General features: G+C 43.8%; 1 protein-coding gene across 1 annotated transcript; it reads right to left on the bottom strand.

Annotated features, from left to right (window-relative positions):
* Positions 1-1,144: 1,144 nt before the first annotated feature.
* Positions 1,145-19,517, bottom strand: LOC134555256 (complement factor H-like). The gene is made up of 22 exons (XM_063406721.1): positions 19,345-19,517; positions 18,710-18,892; positions 17,847-18,047; positions 17,368-17,568; positions 16,284-16,463; positions 14,610-14,810; positions 13,150-13,326; positions 12,616-12,792; positions 11,598-11,774; positions 11,270-11,443; positions 9,919-10,101; positions 9,068-9,250; positions 8,357-8,539; positions 6,961-7,140; positions 6,366-6,572; positions 5,554-5,730; positions 4,749-4,925; positions 3,640-3,816; positions 3,006-3,188; positions 2,148-2,348; positions 1,674-1,868; positions 1,145-1,534 (listed from the first exon to the last, which is right to left on the bottom strand). Exons 1-22 carry the CDS (start codon positions 19,406-19,408, stop codon positions 1,515-1,517), a joined length of 3,801 nt encoding a protein of 1,266 aa, XP_063262791.1. The 5' UTR covers positions 19,409-19,517; the 3' UTR covers positions 1,145-1,514.
* Positions 19,518-22,158: the final 2,641 nt, after the last annotated feature.

Here is a 22,158-nt window from a genome sequence, read left to right as displayed (position 1 = left end):
GCTCACCTTGGAGCCTGTTTTTTGCCTCAATCCCCTGTACATTGATTTCTTGTCTGCTTCAGAGATCTCTGTGAAGTCTCTGATGAGCTAAGCCAGTGCAGGGAGATGTGTTGTTCTTCCTGAAGCTGAGAAGTGAAAACTCTTGTGCTTGCAGAATTCTGTGCTTCAAGACCTATAAGCTTTCCTGGACTCCTATGACTCCCAAGCAATCCCATCTCCTCTTCTCCTAAATAAGTTGAAATCTGCTCTCCTAAGGTGCCTGATTTGTACTCTGGTACTTGCTTTTTTTCCTCTCCCTTCTGAATCAGAGAGCGCATCAGGACAGGGCTGCCACGGCCAGGCTGCCCCTGCCTTCCACAGGCATTTCCTCCTTGTTTGTGAAGGGCTGATGGGGCTGGGGGTGGCACAGAGTGGCCCATCCAGGACCTGGAGCAGAAATTAGTCCTTGCTGGATAATACCCTTTTCTGACACAGAGATGGGGCAACTGAGAGGTGTTGTAAAAACTTTTATTCCCTTTTCAGTCTCATGCGAACGGTGAGACAATAGAGATGTTACAATTCACACCATCACAATCAGAAGCCAACTATTTCCTAATTACAATACATTATAAGCATTTCTTGGACTATCAGCTTTTGCCACACAATGCTGCTAGTGCCTTAAATCCAATCATCTAAAACTCTCACTTGTGGGTCCTACTACAATGCACCTTTCATAGTTCTATTTCTCTACACAATCTAGTCTTATTTGCAAGGCCATCCTTTAAAAGTTGTTTCTAGTTTCATTTCTTTCTCCACAATGTCTGTCCTATTCCATGACATTTCTAAGTCAAGATTTCTTATCTGAAAGTTTGGCGATAGATGTGAGCCTTCTGTCAGGCTTTGAGAATTCTCTACAAATCCATTTCCCACAGTCCTCACCTTCACCTAGAAATCCCAGTTACTTGCACCCCAGCATCTTGCCTTTGCAGGCAAGATCTGGCCCAAGTCCCCCAGAAGAGCTGGTTCTGGCTGGAGACTTCCTTGACTTGTTCAAAGGAGACTTCACTTTCTTTCCCTTTCTGCTCAGGCCTCAGGACACTCACCCCAGGTTCATTTCCAAGCAAGTGAATGGAGAAGAAGGCAGGAATAGACAAGGCCAAACACATTTTGTGTGCTGATAATCAAATGAGCTGTCAGCTTTAATCCTTGTCTCAGTATGCCACCAAAGCCAGCCTGTTTTCAGGACACAATTGTTAATAAAAGAACAGTGAGACCAGGATAGAATGGATAAAATGCAAGCACAACCCTTTGGCTGCATAAAATGTAAATACATTTTGAAAAGTAGATTGAATGTGGATAATATGCAAACCACCATCCAATAATAAAAACAAGAACAAATTCCAAGACAGAACATTGGCTAAGCTGCAAACCAAGCACAGCAACATGGGAAACACCAGCAAAAGCTGAGCTCAAATCACCAGGTTGGTTGAGGGCTCTTTCATTTCCACAGCTGGGCTGCCTCCTGCCATTTCCATTTACCCAAACCACGATGATGCTGTGTAAAGATAAAAAACAGGGAAAGGCATGAATACCAATCCTGAGAGCCCAGGGGCTCCTCAGAGCAGTGGGCAGGCAGTTTCAGCAGAGCTGCCTCCTGCAAGCCCTGTCTCCTCTCCGTGGCAGCGAGCACTTACATTCACACTCGGGATATGCAATCCTTCCATCCAGGCACTGGGCTCTGAATTGCTCCCGGTGGGAAACGTGCTGGTACCCGGGCTTGCACTCAAAGAACACAGGGTGCCCCGAGCCATAGTGGGGGCTCGGCTGGTGGGGTGACTGCAGCTGGATATGGTTCCTTTCCATGGTGTTCCTATCCAGGACACAGCTCCCTGCAAAATATACTTCTGTTATTTGTCTGTAGATCTCACACTGGACAACTGATGCTCTGTTGGCCCCCCCTGAGTGCCCCAAGTGCCCTTTCTCCAGCCGTCTCCCAGCTCAGGTGTGCTGGGCAATGACTTCTTGGCAGGCACTGCCTCTCCATTCCTGCAGCTTCCAGGGGGCTCCCACAGCCTGGCTCTCAGCCAGGAAAGGCAGGGGCTTTCTGCTTCCCTTTGGCACTAAAAATGCAACAACAGAGCAGCAAAGCTGAAGAGGGGGTGACTTACTTCCCGGTGTGCACCGTGGGTACTCCAGTGTCCCCTCCACACACTGTACTCGGAAGCTGGAAATACTTGTGTCTTCCAAATATCCTGCTTTACAACGGAATTCAATGTAGTCACCCGATGTGGAGTACAGCTTGGTTTTTGCTCTCCATTTCAGTTCAATATTGTTTCTGTCCATATCTTCTTCTGATACCGTACAGGTCACTTTAAAGACCCAAGAGAAGAGTGTCAGCACTTCACACAGACACACCACATATGAATGTTTTGCCCCTAGAGCCTCCTGAAGCTCTTCATATCAAAAAAGCCTTCCAAGTATGTGCTGTGTCCCTGTGTGACTTGCAACAGAAAAGACATTCACATCCAAGCTAAAGGGAAACAAACAGCCCTGGGAGAAGCCTTGTCACACTTGACAGTCACACAGGGCAAGAATGAAGCACAGGAAGACAGCAGGCCCCATTGAACTTGCCCGAACCTTTTCTGAGAAGCCTCCTTCCCTTCTGCTCAGTCCTTCTCTAAATTTGTTATCACAGAGGCACCCCTGGCTTTCCCCAGCACGTTCTCCACACTCCACTCCTGCAGACTCATCCTCCTGGCTCTGAGCCTGCTGGGTGGAGGCATGTCCCCAGCTTCCCCTCACAAGGGGGGTTCAACCATCTCCTGTCCTTGGGGACCTGTTGGCAGCAGAGGGGACGACACAAGCTGAATTGAAGAAGAAACTCCTTTGGGGCAAAAGGAGCACTCACTGCCACTCTGCCCTGCCAGCACTGTGGCCCCAGCACCAGTGCTGCCCTCAGGGTCTGAGAGGAAGACAAGAGGAGCAGTCACACAGCTTTTGGCCACCCAGCACATGCTTCAACCTACCCAGGCAAACTGGAGGGTCTGTCCACTGCCCATTCAGACAGGTGATAGTCGGAGATCCTTTCAAGGTATAGAAATCAGGGCATTTGTATTCCACACTATCACCGTGCTGATATTCTTGCAATGGGAAGACAAGAAGCTCTCCACTTTGAATAGCTGGAGGTGTGCCACATGTTCCAGCTTGTCCTGAAAGAAATTTCCCAATCAGAGAGGAAGTGCAACTGCAGAGAAGGCCTGGTCAGAAATACCACCCACACCATGTTGGCACTACTCAGAGAAGCAGAGGAAAGCAGAGAGAAAACCAAAGAGGTGGCAGGAGCAAGAGTTTCCCATTGCTCCAGTGTTCAGGCTCACAGCTGCCAGCTCAGCCCATCTGAGCACAGCTGAAGTGCTCGCAGCTGTCTGCAGGATTTCATCTTGTCCTGCAAAGGTGGCACTTGGCCCTCTTGAAGAAGCCACCAGGGTCAGCTGAGCCCATGTGAGCAGAGCCCTGGGCCAGTGGCCTTGTCCTGAGTGTGCCAGAGCCATGGCAGCTGTGCACGGTGAGGGCACCGAGATGCTCAGTGACAATGAGGCAGCTTTATGCTGCTGTCACTGGCAGGAGCCTGGAGGAGAGAGACAGAGAGAGAGAAATTACCTTTGCATGTTGGCAGCTCTGTCCAGGTCCCATTCTGGCACACTACAGTGGAGGCCCCCGCCATGTTAAAATTTTTCCAGCACTGATACTTTGCACTCTCCCCTGGCACATACCGGGACTTTCTAATACCATCAATTCTACCACCAGCAATTTCTGGAGGAGGGTCACAATTCACATCTGAAAGAGACACGGCTGCCGTCACCTTGGCAGTTGATAAAATGTTCATTTATACATCAGAAGTGCATGGAATGAGCCTTGTTCCCATTTTGGTACAGCTTTTCTGCCCCAGGTGGGTCTCAGGAGTTCACTATGGGGAAAGCAATGGGGTGTGGCAATGGCAACAGAACTGTTTGGGACTCTCAGGAGATGGCAGGGTCAACAGGAGTTTTTAGAAAAAGCCAGTGTTTCTGTACTTATGCACAAGAACCACACCAGCCTTGTCTCTCCCTGGGGAGCCGTGGCCTTCCTGGAAACAGAGAGATAGCAGCCAAACTGATTCCCTGCTGAAGTGCATGGCTCTGGAGGGCTGGCCCTGCTGGAGGAGCTTGTCAGCCTGTGCTGCTCAGGGCTGGCTAAGCACAGCACCTCCACAGAGCTGCGCTCACCCTGCAGCCACAGACTGGGATGGGGGACTCTGGAGCACAGCTCCTGAGTGTTCCCTGCCGTGGGAATCATCTTTCCACTTGCATGGCCCCAGCAGATCTCACATGGTTTACATCTGGGTCTCTGCTGGGGTGTGCACTGGTCAGAGTGGAGCACTGCAGAAGAAGAGCTGCTGCTGCTTCCATTCAGCTTTGAACACAGGAGAGAAGCCCTTTCATGTCTGTCCATGGAAGTCACTCTAGTGTGCACACCAGGGAAACAGCACACAGGAGAATGACAGAGCAGCACAGTGCAGGCCCTGCGGCCTCAGGAATGTTTTGCTAGTGATGGAAATATTCCCAGTCTTTCTAGAATATCAAGTTTAATGAAAGTGCTGTGCAAGGGAGCAATAGCGGGTTCAAATCTGGAGCAGCCAAACAAGCAAAAAAGGCAAAGTCTTCAGAGTCTTTAGGTGGAGAACTGGTTGCCTCTATGCTAACAGGCAAGGGGAAAGCACAGATTCCTACCTCTGCAAACTGGTGCTTGTGACCATTGGCCATTTGAACACAAGACGTAATCTCCCCCTGCCATCTGAAAATTGCTTTCACACTGGTAGTACACTTTGGCACCAGGCAGATACCTCTCCTGAGGAGCGCTTGCAATGCGTGCATTGGGGATTTCAGGCGCAGCTCCACAGCTGACATCTGCAAAGAGGGGAGTGTGTAGTGAGCGGCAGAAGAGTCACAGCACGGCATTCCAGAGCTCCTGCTGAGCAAAAGCACTTGAGCAATGCACATCATTTTCTACAGGCAGAAAAGAAAGGTGTATTCTGATATATGGTTTATTCTGCAATGCTTCAGCATCCAGTATTTTTTGCCTCAAGTAACTAAAAAGAGAGAAGTCACAGGGATCAGCCAGCTGTGCTGCACGGCATCATGTGCCACCAGTTTGAAGAGCCACATGATTTATTTACTAATTGAAGGTGCCTGTCAGCAACTGACATGCTTAGTGATGGGAAAATAAGATCCATTACCCTGCAGTTATGTGCTCCTTTGCAGCCAGCATACATTCCTCCATAATGTCTGCCTGCTTGATTTCAACAGAGAGCCAGGATTCAGCTACCAGCCCAGCCCACAGGGAGATGGTTGCTTTGCTGAAATACCCTGCTGCTGTTTCCCAGAAGCCAAAGAAATAGGTGTGGCAGCAGCCCACTCAAGATCACCTGTTGGCTCAACTGGCCTGACTTACCTGCATGCCCAAGTAAACATTATTTTAATTCACAACATGAAATGTTAAGAAGGATCATGGATTACTCAGAAGTAGAACCCATACCTTCACAGAAGGGTGGTGCTGTCCAATTTCCCTTTCTGCAGATAATTTCAGGGGAACCAGCAATCAGGAACCCTGAATCACAGTGGTAGCGAATTGTTTCACCGGGTTCATAAGATTTCTTCTTTCTGCCTTCAAACCGAGAATTGGCAACTTTTGGAGCACGTCCACATGGCATTTCTGAAAAGGTAACAGAAATCCAATGCTTGTGCTACTGTGAAAAGCATTGAAGAAGTTGACTTTTCCCACAAAACAGGTGCTTTAGAGAACTATTTCTAACATCAGCATAGTCATCTGCTGACAGTGGATTATATCATCATATAATTATAGTTAGTTACTAATTGTATAAAAAGTAGAAGATCAAACAAGTCATTTCCCCAAATATACACACTTCAGCCACTGAAAAAATCTCAAATCTGTTTCTAAACTTGCCAGAAAGTTTTACTCAGAGCTTTTGTCCCTTGCTACACTGACGTGATTTCCATCCCTGAGGCACCACAGCAACTTTTAGTCACCAGTGGACTCTGTAGAAAAGAGATCCTCGGACCAGGAGGAAATGCCTAGGACTCACCTGGCAGAGAAATGAACTGAACTGCAAGAATGAAAGAATATGAAGGAATATTTAAAAACTAAGCTGCATTCAGAAAATCAGTTTTGCATCCAATCAGGATGTTCTGAAGACACCCATGATGGAAGGTAAGATTCCACAGCAAAATAGGGAGTGGAAAAACAGGCTTTTACTGATCGACCTCCAGTTTAAAATTATTTCCATTTCACTGCTAAATGCACGTCATAAAATTAATTTTTGATATTACCCAAACATGAAGGAGGTGCAGACCATTTTCCCATAGAGCAAATTGTCTCTGTTGGTCCATCTAACATGTATCCAGGACGAGAAACATACTGAAATCTAGCACCAGCCAGATAAGTTGCTTTCCCTTCTCTTTCAATTCTAAACTTTGGATTTTCCAGCCTGGGAGCATCAGCACATTCCACAGACTGTGGTGGCAAACATGGTTTTTCTGAAAAACACAGACAACACAAATAATAATGCAAGACAATCAATATTGCAACTGTACCTAAGTAATAAATAATTTACAGAATACAGGGCACTATTTCAGGCTCCCAGTCAAAACGGAGACTCTGTTGTGCAATATCCAAAACAGAAAATAAGCACACAGCTCTTGAGGAAGTACCTGAAAATTGCATACACCATTCTGATAAGTCTGTGTAAATGAAAAGACTGCAGTTGTTTGCACCCTTTTTAGCAACTTCTGTTCTACTGCTTTCCTGCAGTTCCCTATTCACGATAATTTTTGGTAAACAGCAGCCTCCTGCTCATGAGGACTGCAAATTAGTAATGCAGATATTCATAACAATATATGGGAAAATAAATGTGCCAGTACTGACCCACACAGTGAGGTGGTGATTGCCATTTCCCTTCTGTACAGGTTATTTCCTTTCTACCGACCAGCAGGAAACCGTCAGGACATGAAAAAGCCGCTTTACTCCCACTCCTGGAGCTTCTTCCCACTGTTGTCTGCTGAGCACCAGACACCTGGGGTGGAGGTGGGCACACACTCTCCTCAGCTAAGGACACGAGTTCATGTTACAACAGAACAAGGAGAAAGTGTCGCAGTTCAGCAGAGATTACAGCACAAACAACCAAGACAACTCTGGCGCTAGATAATTCTAATAGCTGTCTCAAGCTTTCATTAACACCATGATTATTTTGTTCTGCTTCTGAAACACCAGAGCTGCCTTCAGGTGCTAATTTACTTTCAGAGTCATAGAAAAGACAGTCACAGCTGTCTACACCAAGCTGAGATGGAGTTTCTTGTAGTCCCTCCTTTCTTTCTCACACAGCTGCACACTCTTGTGTGCTGTTCCTGTTCCTGTCTCTCTAATGAACTAGTTTAGGAAAACTGAACAAACATCTGGAGTTCTTGTTTTGTTTTTTTCTCTTCAGACTAAGCTGATAGAGGTAAATGAGAAAGCTAAAAGAAAAGAAAGAAATAGGCTAAAATTTTCCCACTCCAGGAATGAAGGACTCTTTCTGCCAAAGACAAGAAAAAGGGAGACAGTGAGGTAGATCTGGGAGAGAGGTCTGAGGAGTCTTTCGGAGCTTGGTTTCTTGCTTCTAGTGGTTCCAGAAAACGAAGGTAGGAACAGTGCTTGCCATACTTCTCCCACTTCCAGGCACTATTTCCCATAAATGTGATATAACCAAAGCAAGGAATGAAGCAATGTTTGTTTCATAACCACACTTTCCACAGACAAGATCCTGCTCTGCCGTGCATAAAGGCAGCCCTGAAGACATTGACCTCTGCTGTGTGTTACATACGGGCAGCCTCCTGTGGGTCAGTGCTTTTTCACTGGCCAACTCAGCTTTTTTCTCATAGCTGCTCTAGGAAGCAACTGGAAAAATGGAGGAAAAAACAGAATAGAAAGATCTTGAAGGTTTAGAGGAAATAAAGGAACTTTGGAGCTTGATGGGCTCTCTGTTCTGCATCAGGGTAAAGCCCTCTTGAAGAACTGAGCTTAAATTTGTTGTTGTGTCTTTTCTCACATCAGGAGTGCCAGTGACAACCATTCCAATTGTCAGAGTAGACAGCAGTCTGTCTTACTGGAGTGGTGTATCTCTAAACCCAGTTAACTGCTCAAGTGATGGCCACAACTATCCTTTAGCATATGATCAAGTAAACACTTCTATTTCAGCCTAGTGATACAGCAAGGCTAGGAATCTTTAATAATGAGCATTCATCATGTCTACATCAAAAGAAAAGGTGCAAATGTAGAAACACACCTGTACATGCAATCTCTGGTGTCCATCTCCCAGACACACAAGTTGCCTGTTTAACACTTTCATCAGCTGATGTACACCTGTAATGTATAACCTTATGGAACCCACTGTTCCTCCTTGACATGGGATACTGGACAGAGCGCACCAGCTCAACATCCTCTGGAACTACACATTGAGGGGATGCATCTGAAAAACAATAACAAGAGCTTAAAAAATAGATTTAGGTCTGACAGTACGCACTGATGGAGATATCATCAGTTGTACAGAAGTTCCACGTGAATTTGAGGAAGAACTTTACTGGGCAGGTGCTTAAGCAGGGAGGTTGGACCAGATGGTTGGACCACTATGGTCCATTCCAGCTTTACTCATTCTGTGACTCTGTGAGAAGGCCTAATCCACATAAAAGTGGTTAAGCTGGGATAAGCCTAACACATTGTGGCATAATTAATTATTTAATTGATTCATTTTAATTCCTTTTAATAATTGACTTCAACCACTGGGCAAGTGTCTATTTCCTTCCCTTTACAAAACTGTAGATGCAGAGTCTTTCCAGGATGAAGGACATGCTTCCATTCAAAAGGAGTAAATGAAAACCACTTAGTCTTGATGCCTGAAACTACAGCATGTCTGCCTACATACTGATGGCTGAAGTCCTTCAAATTTTGTATACAGTTATGTTCCAGTCCCAGCTGAAATCTTATGGAAACAGATTACCAGCACAAACAGGTAAAGGCTTCCATTCGCCATGCAGACATTTTATTTTCATCTCCTCAGTATTGCCAGAGCCTGGTTTACATCCACAAGTTACTTCATCCCCATGGGAATACTGGGTCTGCTCTGCCTGATGCAGAACAACGTTTGGGATAGAGGAAGGTGATTCACATGGTGTTTTGTCCTCTGTTGAAAAGAGCAGAAGTATTCCACAAGAATACAGGAGTCACATATCAATGGCTCAAAAAACTGAAATAAAAATAACTTTATTTGCATTTGGTCAACCAAACCTACACCCGCTAATTGTAGCAACTAAATTTCAACACAGCTAGAGTACATATCTTTTCTAGCCAGTTTGCTGAATTGCTCTCCTGTCTTTTCCCTTGTTTTTCCAACACTGGCATCATCCACAGGTAGTTTCAGTGGACAGTACTTTCCCAAACTCTTGGTACATAAACCATAAAGAGTAAGAAAAACTTCAATGAATTCAAGTCACCTGAATCACTGATTCTGATCAGTCAAAATTAGAACTGTCCATACACTTGCACATTTGTAATTGCCCTTTCAGTTAGAATTATTGCAAGAACTGAAACCCATTGTAAGGTCTCCTAGAGGAGTGCAGAGCTGTCAGCTCTCTGGGAGAACTGCAGTTCCTGCTTTGGGCTGGTGCTGCTGCAGTGGTAGTGACAGCACAAGGGAATGGCTTCTTATGCAATTTTCTCTTATTATTTAATTACTTTGAACACAACATTACACCTGCAAATACATAATTTTAATTGTGAAGATATCTATGATGTAATAGCCTGCAGAGAATGACAGACTTCTCAGAAGCAAGTAAGAGCTGTGTAGATTACCAATGCAAGAGGGAAGAGATGACCACTGTCCATCAATACATTCTATTTCCTTTGATCCAACCAACTTCAGTTCACTGTTACATTCATATTGCTTTGTGTCCCCATGCTGGTACTGTTCCACAGAGCCACCAACAACACTTCCATTGGTAATTTCAGGGGGAGGTCCACAGCCTGTGACACTCACTGAAATCAAGAGATGAGATCTGTGCTCTGAACTCAGCACTTTCACACAGTTATATGTTAAATACAATAGAAAACAAACTGAATGCATCATTTAACATGAAGAAAAATCAGTGGAACGGGTAAAACAGGCATTGCTTTGTCTTTGAATAATATCTGGATTTCTGCTGAGCTGGAGATCACAAACAGATACACGTGACCCAGGCTCACTTTTGTCTCTCACTTCCAGGCACTGACAATGCCTGCTCTGAGAAAAGTGGTTGATAAAACCAACCCAGTTTTAAGGGAAAAGAAAAAAAAGTGTTCCAAGAATGGTAACACTTTCAGGATTCTTAAAAGGAAATTGGTAATTCTGCAAGGAATAGCCTACGTCCTAAAAACCACACAGCAATATACATATATATGTATAAATATATATTTATATATATATTTATATATTTAAATATATAAATATATATAATATTTATGTACACACACAGTATATTAAAGGAATTCCCTTTTGATGCAGTGAGTGGAACTCCTATTAAGGGAACTTAAAATGTTCCTGAGCTAAAGAGCCAAAAATATGAAATAGACTTGCTTTTAAATGGAAAAGAGGGTGAGAAAAAGCAGGATGACAGAGCAGAAATCATCATAAAAGCTGATTGAGTGGGAAGAAAGGGAGGTCCCTTTCTTCTCTCAAGCTTTGTGGAAGTCTGTGCACCTCATGAGAGGCCTCAGCACCAGCACCAGAAGCTCTTCTCAGATGCCAGGAAGTTGTGTTCTAAGCTATAAAAAATGCTGCATACAGGGGTATACATTGTTCCTTCTGCATGAATGTGCTCATCCTACTATATGAAACTAAGAATTTCACAGGAAAATCCTTCACTGAGGTTCTTTTGTTTGGGTTCAGCTCTGTGACATCACCAAAACTGGTTTTTTCCTTCAGTTTCATGTGATCAGAACAGAGCACAGGAAGCATTATCTGATGGCTATCAATATTAGAAAATGGCAAAACTAGGACCTTTGGAATATAGTAAAAGAGGACACTACTCAAATTAATCATTGCCATACTGCACCTCAGTTATGCAGTTTTGAGCAATAAATTTTTTCAAATGTCAAAGTAAATAACCTGATTAATATTTTGTGCAAGCCATTTCCCAGCTCAGTTTCAGTCCTGCAGAGGGATTACCTTGGCACACTGGTGGTGATGGAAACCATCCAAAGTGGTAGCACTGGGAAGAGGCAGGCCCCACCCTTATGTAGTTTTTTGCACAGGTGAATTTCACGACGGCTCCACTGCGGTATTTACCCTTTTTGGGAGAGAAATCCCCATTGCTCATCGGTGGCAGGGCACATTCGATTTCTGTGGAGAAAAAATGTTTTAATTCATAGTGGACAACCTACAGAAAGTAATGAAGTGCTACTGGTTAGAACAAAGCCAAAGGAAGGCCTAAAGAAAGAGGTTCACAGAGTGTATGCAGAGAGGGACACTGACTAGCAAACACAAAAATATTCACCACGACACTGGGTTGCTGGGCTCCATTCTCCGTTTTTGCCACACACTGCGGTATCAGTTGGCATATTATTTGTAGTTTTATATCCCTCCAAACATGAATACTCAATTGTATCTTCAGGCAAGAACACAGTTTTGTTTGTGTGGTGAATCAAAATGTCCCCTGGTGCTTGACATGATTCTGTAGAATAAAACCAAGTTATGATTTTATTTATCCAGAAACACTGCCCTTTGGAAGAACCATTCCTGGAGGTATATCTGAAACATCAATAATTCTGCATTGTCAGAATATTGTTGTAAATATGCAGCATATTCACATATTATCTCTTGCAATAATCTTCCAAAATTGGTCGAGAAGTAATACTTAGGATAAATATTTCTTCCCTAGATTCAATTATTTCCTTTTGCTATATTTTATTATCATTATTAAATTAATTGAGATGCCACAGCAAATGGTTTGTACTACTGTTCCCATGGTCAGTTGTGAGTCAGAAAATGGCTACAAAATAAAGGCAGTCAGAAATGAAAGGACAAGATGAAAGAGCAGCTAAAGTTGGCCAATATTATGACCAAGATATAACCATACAAGATAAGGTCTCTTACTCTACTACCCCTGTGTTCAGGAGAGGAAGGAACTTTGAAATAATGAACCCTATGGGTCTGTAGTTTGGTCACATTTAAATAAAGTTCTTGGCACAATGCCTTGGTCACAGATGTTGCTTCCTAAATTGAGAGTAAATTTGGGCAAATGTACCTTGTATCAGGTAAGAACCACTGAAGAGGTCAGTGATTACATTAACTCAGTGCCAAAAAGATCCTTTATATTTTCCCTCTTTGCTGGAGCTTGAGAAAGATGAATCTCTTCATCTTTCCTCAAGGGAGGATCTGCCCTCTGAGTTTCCCTCTGCCCAGTAAGGAACCTCTACAAATCCAGGTGACAAATCTCTGAGGCCACAGGACACCATGTGTGCGGGACACACTGGTGACAATGACAGGGAGCTCTGAAACCTTTAGCTACTCACTGATGCACTTTGGAGGTGGAGTCCAGCCACTCTCCTGGCACTGTGTGTGTCCTGTTTCTTGTCCTTCTGGAGTCACAAAGCCAGTGAGACATTCATAGGCAATCGTCTCTTTTAAATCGAATATTTGCTTCGCCGAGCGCAAAAAGCCATTCTCAAAAACAATAGTCTGGCATTGTTCTGAAAGAGAGGGACAAGATTGCTTCCAAGTAAAGCACTGCTAAACTACATGCATAAAAATCGCAGCAGAAGGATGACAGCAGAAGCAGCAGTAGGATTTAGAAAACTGTTTAATACATGGTCAATTGAATACATTTTTTATTTCATACACTGTTAATAAATAAAGTTTAATATGTTATTTAAATGATGGAAGTCTTGGTTGGATGTTTCAGTTTTACACTCTGAGAGAAAGCTTTTGCAGCATGTTAAATTCTTTATTGCTGAATCATTCTGTGAAGGAGAGTCTTCATTTTCAGAAATTACAGCTACAATGAATAGTTTTAGATAGAAAGCTCACCAAAATAGAAGCACACTCACTTTTAGGGGTACATCTCGGAGGAGGTGCCCAGCCATTCCTTGTGCACGTGACTGCTTCGTGCTGAGCTTGGTAGTTGCTGTAGCAGCCGTATCTGACTGTCTCACCTTCCTTGTAAAAAACATCCCGGCCATGGCGTGGGAAATAACCATTTTCCAGCTCACTGCTGGGACATTTTTCTAAAGAGGGGGGGAAAGTACATTTCTCTAAAAATAAGGGAAAGTACATTTAACCACAGAAAGTTTTTCAGCAAGAACTGAGGGAAATGAATCCTTAGGAAGCAGTACTAACAACCAGGCCTCCAGGCACCTTTCTGTAGCCTTGTATCGCAGGAGACACTCGTGTGCAAACCTGAATGAAAGTGTGCTTTGTTTCAGTGCCTTGTGATTGATGGAGCACAGGAACAGAAGTGCAAGTCACCACCTAAAGTGATACAGGCTGGCCTAGTAGCCAAAAATCTCTCACCTATTGTCCACAAGCAAGCTTGGCTCACTTCAGTTCTTCTCACATCAGTTGGGTCTGGTGTGTCTCTCAAATGCTGACATACGCCCAGAGTGAACCCCAGCGTTTGCCTCCAGGAGATTTTATCATCTCCAGGGAAGTGTAGCAGCCTCTCAAACCAGCTCTAGAGATTTTAGCAACAGCTTAGCATGCTGGCTCGAAGGCCTCTGTCCCCAGGAGCCCAGATGTCAGGCAGATGGCTGAAGGAATGTTCTGTTGTGTTATCTGAGTGCCTGCTCCTTTCCTCCAGGCAGGGCTCCACTCATTTCCTGCACTGAGCACCACTCCAGCAAGGGCAACAAGGAAAACAGCAACCTTTGGTCATCCACTTCTGTGCCCTAGCAGGAGGTAGGAACTTTGCTGTGACTGAGGATGTGTGAGAGGAGGCCTCATCTCGCTGCTTTAGATTAATTTTAAGTCCCATTAATTGTAAATCTGAGTCAGTGTATCTGGTTCTCTTGCTGCTACCATGATCAATTTCAGCTTATTGCAAAAGTGTGTCACCTTTCAGCTCTAAAAGTTTTCCAAAGGGACCAAGCAAGGCTCCTCAGAGAGGATGAAGACTGAAGTGCCAAAGTGCCCAAGCCACAGACGGGAGAATGTATTTACAGAGTAGAAACTCTGTGTGCAGCAGTGGAGCAGATGAAAGTAGATGCTTGCATGTTACCCAGAAGCCAGAGAAGAGGAAGCTTTACTATATATTTCCTATTCTAATGAATATTTTCATTAATTAAGTAAACAAGTAAACAATCTCCAAAATCCAATAGCATCATTTCAGCGTGTTCCCACCTGACAGTTTGTGCTCTGCAGATAGGAAGAGAGTCTGGGTGCAGTTCCAGGGGTCACCTAAAGCAGTTTGACTTTCAGCAACTGTTTTGTCCTGTTTTCCATCAGAAAAGTCCTGCTGCACACACCTTTGATAAGTAAATCAGAACTGAGTATAAAGTGGAAATGTACTTACTCAGGCATTTTGGCTCTGGAGACCAGCCCCTTTCAGTGCAGGTACTTCGAACCCAGTAATGTCCAGTGGGGGTTGAATAGCCATCGAGGCAGCGGTAATCTATAGTCTGTCCAAATCTTTTGGGAAAGTAATAGCTTCTGTAGCGCTCTTGAGATATACTTAACTGGCCATTTTCTATAGCTGGGTAGTCACACGGTTTCCCTTCAAACAGAATGTAATAGTAGCAATATCAACAAACGCATGGCAAAAAGCTGAGGAGACAATTCAATCAGATTCAGCTTCATCATTTGAGTGTTTACAGAAATGGCCAGAACCAGGAGTGTGCACCCTGGCAGATCCTAAGGAGTGCAGGAACAATCACCTTCTGCTCCTGGGGTCTTTGTCAGTGCCTATAGCTGTGTTACTGCCCTCAATTCCACTTGCAATCAACAGAAATGCAGCCAGCATTCTCAGCAGACTCCTGAGGTGATTTGTGAGACCACAGGTTGGTATTCATTGTACAGTGAGATGACAGTATAGAGGGTCTTGATTAAATTTCCTGTTCTGACCATAAAGGGAGCCCAGTCTTCTGGCTCAGATGTAGAAACTGAACTGTGAACTCTTAAAATTGAGATGACTCCTGCCACCTCCATTCATAACTTCTAGTATCCTACACCAAAAGCTCTTCCTGACTCTTCTCATTTTTATTTTAAAGCTGCAGCATTCTAATTTTCTTCTCATGGTTCCACAGAAGAACTGACCCTTTCCAGGGACAAGTCCAGGATAGAAGGAAGAGATTCTCAGAAGCTTCCATTCAAGTTTACTCATGTTCTTCCCAAAACCTTCTGACCCAGAGCCTACATGCCAGGGCAGAGCAGTTCACCCACTGCACAGACCATTCAGTAATGAATGAAGTGGGCTCGGAATGACACCTGAATTTTAGAACCCAACTGATATAGAGAAAACATTAACTCACATACTAAAAGAGCATGTTTCAGAAATAGCTCAAATCATCTTATCCAAAGGCTCCTTTACAAGACTGATTTCATCATGGTTTCTCTCACATTCCAAGTTTCAATGACCAAAAACCAAGGAGTGTTAAATTACAAAACTACCTGCTAATTTATATATTTATTTTTTTATACTGTGCCTACTGGGCAAAACAATCATTGCAGTTATGGGAAGTTTAACCCAAGAAAGAACTCATCAATCATCAAGAACGCCTTGCTTTGTTATCTGACGGGTTATAAAATAGATAAAATCCTGTGCCTGTCCATACCACCAACTTACAACGCCAAGTAAAAATTTAAAGCTGTGATACTAAGGAAAGGTATTTTCCAATCACTAAAGTAGCCAAAACCTCAGGTAAACTCCCCATGTCCTCTAACTGTGACTGGAATGCCATTCCTCAGGTGGAGCACAAACCTTCCTGACAGTGAGCTGACTGTAGCACATTTGAACAGATTTGCAAATACAGTAAGAGGTAATATGTGTGTTAATAAACACAATGTAAATCTGGATTATACCAGATTGTTTTTACAGGTGATTTTTCTAAACCATCAAATTAAATTTTACACAGAAAACTACAAGCAACTATTCCATATCTAATGTTCCTCAAGTTCTGCTCTTAACTTCTTTTCCCTGAGATACTTCCAACAATTCTACATTGTAACTTCATTCATGAGAGCTACTTACGGACACAAGCCGGATCAGGAACCCAGCCATTCTTGGTGCATTCAGCTGTGTTTCTGCCAGTCACCACTTTAAAATGATACCCAGCATCACAGTCCACTGTGATTGTATTACCCAGTGTGTACTTGTCTTTTTGAGGGCTAAAGTTCCCAGAGGAAATTACTGGAGGAGAACATATAATTTCTAAATAAAAACAGGGAGAAAAAGAAAAAGAAGAATATGGTTAAATTTATTGCATAAATTTTTGTTTTCATAGTATATTGGCCATAACTGTATAAAATGGTTAAAAAGATGTTTCTTAGCGCAAAGGAAAGGTTACATTTCTTCCTCACTCTTAGAAATGTATGCTTCTGTAAGAGAAGAGTGACAGCTCTTACTGATGGTTTGTTACTTAGAAGATTAAAACTAAAATGCAAAGAGAATGTTTGGAGAAAGAACTGGAAGCCATCAAACTGAACCTGACTAATTTTTTCCCATAGATCATTCTGCAGCTGGGTTTTGCTGAGCTCGTTTATGGACACTGTCCCAAAGGAGGGCAGTTTTAGATTAATTTTAAGTCCCATTAATTGTAAATCTGAGTCAGTGTATCTGGTTCTCTTGCTGCTACCATGATCAATTTCAGCTTATTGCAAAAGTGTGTCACCTTTCAGCTCTAAAAGTTTTCCAAAGGGACCAAGCAATGCTCCTCAGAGAGGATGAAGACTGAAGTGCCAAAGTGCCCAAGCCACAGACGGGAGAATGTATTTACAGAGTAGAAACTCTGTGTGCAGCAGTGGAGCAGATGAAAGTAGATGCTTGCATGTTACCCAGAAGCCAGAGAAGAGGAAGCTTTACTATATATTTCCTATTCTAATGAATATTTTCAGAAGTAAACAATCTCCAAAATCCAATAGCATCATTTCAGCGTGTTCCCACCTGACAGTTTGTGCTCTGCAGATAGGAAGAGAGTCTGGGTGCAGTTCCAGGGGTCACCTAAAGCAGTTTGACTTTCAGCAACTGTTTTGTCCTGTTTTCCATCAGAAAAGTCCTGCTGCACACACCTTTGATAAGCAAATCAGAACTGAGTATAAAGTGGAAATGTACTTACTCAGGCATTTTGGCTCTGGAGACCAGCCCCTTTCAGTGCAGGTACTTCGAACCCAGTAATGTCCAGTGGGGGTTGAATAGCCATCGAGGCAGCGGTAATCTATAGTCTGTCCAAATCTTTTGGGAAAATAATAGCTTCTGTAGCGCTCTTGAGATATACTTAACTGGCCATTTTCTATAGCTGGGTAGTCACACGGTTTCCCTTCAAACAGAATGTAATAGTAGCAATATCAACAAATGCATGGCAAAAAGCTCAGCAGACAATTAAATCAGATTCAGCTTCATCATTTGAGTGTTTACAGAAATTGATAGAAACTCAATCACAGTTGAGTTCTTGGCAGGCACTGCCTCTCCATTCCTGCAGCTTCCAGGGGGCTCCCACAGCCTGGCTCCCAGCCAGGAAAGGCAGGGGCTTTCTGCTTCCCTTTGGCACTAAAAATGCAACAACAGAGCAGCAAAGCTGAAGAGGGGGTGACTTACTTCCCGGTGTGCACCGTGGGTACTCCAATGTCCCCTCCACACACTGTACTCGGAAGCTGGAAGTATTTGGGTCTTCCAAATATCCTGCTTTACAACGGAATTCAATGTAGTCACCCGATGTGGAGTACAGCTTGGTTTCTACAAACCATTTCAGTTCAATATTGTTTCTGTCCATATCTTCTTCTGATACCGTACAGCCCGCTTTAAAAAGCCAAGAGAAGAGTGTCAGCACTTCATACAGACACACCACATGTGAATGTTTTGCCCCTAGAGCCTCCTGAAGCTCTTCATATCAAAAAAGCCTTCCAAGTATGTGCTGTGTCCCTGTGTGACTTGCAACAGAAAAGACATTCACATCCAAGCTAAAGGGAAACAAACAGCCCTGGGAGAAGCCTTGTCACACTTGACAGTCACACAGGGCAAGAATGAAGCACAGGAAGACAGCAGGCCCCATTGAACTTGCCCGAACCTTTTCTGAGAAGCCTCCTTCCCTTCTGCTCAGTCCTTCTCTAAATTTGTTTTCTCATCACAGAGGCACCCCTGGCTTTCCCCAGCACGTTCTCCACACTCCACTCCTGCAGACTCATCCTCCTGGCTCTGAGCCTGCTGGGTGGAGGCATGTCCCCAGCTTCCCCTCACAAGGGGGGTTCAACCATCTCCTGTCCTTGGGGACCTGTTGGCAGCAGAGGGGACGACACAAGCTGAATTGAAGAAGAAACTCCTTTGGGGCAAAAGGAGCACTCACTGCCACTCTGCCCTGCCAGCACTGTGGCCCCAGCACCAGTGCTGCCCTCAGGGTCTGAGAGGAAGACAAGAGGAGCAGTCACACAGCTTTTGGCCACCCAGCACATGCTTCAACCTACCCAGGCAAACTGGAGGGTCTGTCCACTGCCCATTCAGACAGGTGATAGTCGGAGATCCTTTCAAGGTATAGAAATCAGGGCATTTGTATTCCACACTATCACCGTGCTGATATTCTTGCAAGGGGAAGACAAGAAGCTCTCCACTTTGAATAGCTGAAGGTCTGCCACATGTTCCAGCTTGTCCTGAAAGAAATTTCCCAATCAGAGAGGAAGTGCAACTGCAGAGAAGGCCTGGTCAGAAATACCACCCACACCATGTTGGCACTACTCAGAGAAGCAGAGGAAAGCAGAGAGAAAACCAAAGAGGTGGCAGGAGCAAGAGTTTCCCATTGCTCCAGTGTTCAGGCTCACAGCTGCCAGCTCAGCCCATCTGAGCACAGCTGAAGTGCTCGCAGCTGTCTGCAGGATTTCATCTTGTCCTGCAAAGGTGGCACTTGGCCCTCTTGAGTGAAGCCACCTGGGTCAGCTGAGCCCATGTGAGCAGAGCCCTGGGCCAGTGGCCTTGTCCTGAGTGTGCCAGAGCCATGGCAGCTGTGCACGGTGAGGGCACCGAGATGCTCAGTGACAATGAGGCAGCTTTATGCTGCTGTCACTGACAGGAGCCTGGAGGAGAGAGACAGAGAGAGAGAAATTACCTTTGCATGTTGGCAGCTCTGTCCAGGTCCCATTCTGGCACACTACAGTGGAGGCCCCCGCCATGTTAAAATTTTTCCAGCACTGATACTTTGCACTCTCCCCTGGCACATACCGGGACTTTCTAATACCATCAATTCTACCACCAGCAATTTCTGGAGGAGGGTCACACGTCACATCTGAAAACAAAAGACACGGCTGCCGTCACCTTGGCAGTTGATAAAATGTTCATCTATACAACAGAAGTGCAAGGAATGAGCCTTGTTCCCATTTTGGTACAGCTTTTCTGCCCCAGGTGGGTCTCAGGTGTTCACCATGGGGAAAGCAATGGGATGTGGCAATGGCAACAGAACTGTTTGGGACTCTCAGGAGATGGCAGGGTCAACAGGAGTTTCTAGAAAAACTGCATACCCTGGCAGATCCTAAGGAGTGCAGGAACAATCACCTTCTGCTCCTGGGGTCTTTGTCAGTGCCTATAGCTGTGTTACTGCCCTCAATTCCATTTGCAACCAACAGAAATGCAGCCAGCATTCTCAGCAGACTCCTGAGGTGATTTGTGAGACCACAGGTTGGTATTCATTGTACAGTGAGATCACACTGTAAAAAGTCTTGATTGATTCCTCTAAGTATTTATCTGATATCAGCTGGACTGATTCAGGCTTTCAAACAAGAACAAACTTCTGGATACTTACAGGCATGAGGCACCTTTTAATTCCTGCAGAAATGAAGACATACTGCAATTTAATCAGCTTTTGCTCTCAGGGTTCACAAGAATATCAGCTGTAGAATAAAACCTCCTCAGGTGAACTGGGCTAAAGTGATGCAGGACACCTTTACTTTACTCTGTTTTGCCCAGAAGCATGAGAAGCCTTTGCTGCACAAACACAGCACTGCCTGCTGTAAAATTCAGTGCCAGGTGTCAGGATTGGCAGTGCCTCAGCTCCTTTCACAAACATTCACAAAATGTTACCAGAACAGTAGGACAAGCTGCTAGGAGGCAACAGAGGAGTTAGGCTTGCTTAAGACAGGGAATTCAGGAACAGCCAACAGAAAAGAAATAAGAAATGGAGAGTAAAGAAAAAACAAGCAGAATGGAATTTTAAAAAATACAAACCAGTATTTCTCCCAGTAATAGGAGAAAACCTTTTTAAAGACTCGTGCAGAATAGGACTTTAGGTTTCTTAAAGAAACCCCAAAATAAGAAAACCAAAACAAACAAAACCTCCAAAACAACCACCAAAAGTAGAAATCAGAGCTGAAAATAGGGATAGAAAATGCATGACCACCCCAGATGAACTTCTGCAGGTTCCATTTAACTTCCACTATTTTGCTTTGTAACAAAGGGAAAATATGTCAATCCCTAAGACAATTCAATAGATAAAATGTTTTAATAGTACAAAATTCTGTTTGTGTAAGTGCCCCCAAACAGCTCAAAGACATTTCTAAAGAAGTTTCTGCTGAAGTCTGAACATTTCAAGATTAGTTTTCAGGCTTAGACAAGAATCCGTGACAGCTGAATTGTGATCATCAGCCACGTCACAACAGAATTGTATTTAAATTTAAAAAGCAGAGTTTAGTCAGCAAACAGATGAAAGCGATTGCAATTAAGTTACCAAGACCGCATAGTCTACATCTAATGTACAATAGAATTCAGTGTATTTACCTTCTGCAAAGAGTTTGCCTGCACATACCGTAACCAGGAAGATAAAATAGCTTTTAAATCTCATCTTCATTACTGTCTCCAGCTACAGTTTCCACTACCTGTGAAAAGTCCCTAAGTATTACTTTTGTAAATAATTAACTGAGTTTTCAAAGGCATTCAACAAATGCCTTAATGTCTGTGGTATTTTGTATCAAGTGAATTCACTGGAAAAACTATTTTCATTTATATTAGTTCTCCAAATACCTTAGCACTAGGCTGGCAGGATTCCATTGGACACACTTTGCCATCTGTAATTTATCATTTTACAGTGAAATCAGGCAATGAGCTTATGGAACAGTTGAAACTTGCTGATCACTGCTCCCCTCAACCTCCAGAATCCCAAGTTTAAAGGGCATTCTGTTATCAGCTCATTGACCTTGGCTGAAATCAGAGGAAATGGACAATTCCCCCCTCCTCCAGCCTAGCCCCTGTGTAAACCAGGCAGTTGCATGCAATAGATAATCACGATTTTGGAGTTTCTTCCACGAACAACACAGCCACTATTATTACCTGAGTTTTGTTGAATACAGCAAGCCTCTTCCAAGTCTTTTTTTAAAACAAAACAAAAAAGAACCTCATTTGCAGTCACCTCAGTGACTAATAGCTATCAGTTGATTTTGCATCCTTAGAGATATAATGCCTAAATTTGGCAATGGGAGGTTATTTTGCTGTTTGCATTATCTTGGCCTTTCTCTAAGAAACTGCAATTCTGAGAATGAACAGGGATGCTGCAATGAACACAATCTATTCAGCCAGAGGAGATGCACGCTTGTATGTTTTGCTCACTTGATAGAAAGAAACTCACAGATCCTTACATGTCGGGTCAGAATTTCCAAATTCACCCTTACAACATTCTGTTGTTCCATCACTATCTTGCAATGTTTACAAAACAGAGAAATTGTCTTTTATTTTCTTGCTGCCATACATGATCCCTCAAGACATTACTGAAGTAGACCCAAGCTTCCAAAACCAGCCAGTTTTGAAATCCACAGCCCAAGCCTCCCTTTCTACACCTCTCTAGATGTGACATTACTGCCCTCTACAAACAACTGCTTTTAAAGAATTCTACAATATCTAATCAGAGTGAAGAATCCCATTCTATTTGTAATATTCA

Source organism: Prinia subflava, chromosome 10 (assembly GCF_021018805.1).
Source record: "Prinia subflava isolate CZ2003 ecotype Zambia chromosome 10, Cam_Psub_1.2, whole genome shotgun sequence".
Taxonomy (NCBI): Eukaryota; Metazoa; Chordata; class Aves; order Passeriformes; family Cisticolidae; genus Prinia; species Prinia subflava.
This window is presented reverse-complemented; position numbering and strand designations above follow the sequence as displayed.

What these genes read in the sequence shown, in the direction of transcription:
- LOC134555256 (XM_063406721.1), bottom strand. Translation starts at nt 19,408, where the DNA reads ATGGCGGGGGCCTCCACTGTAGTGTGCCAGAATGGGACCTGGACAGAG. An exon ending in TCCTGATCCGGCTTGTGTCC is followed by an intron (nt 14,811 to 16,283) that starts GTAAGTAGCTCT and finishes TTCTGTTTGAAG; the next exon opens with GGAAACCGTGTGACTACCCA. An exon ending in TCCACCTCCAAAGTGCATCA is followed by an intron (nt 11,775 to 12,615) that starts GTGAGTAGCTAA and finishes TTTATTCTACAG; the next exon opens with AATCATGTCAAGCACCAGGG.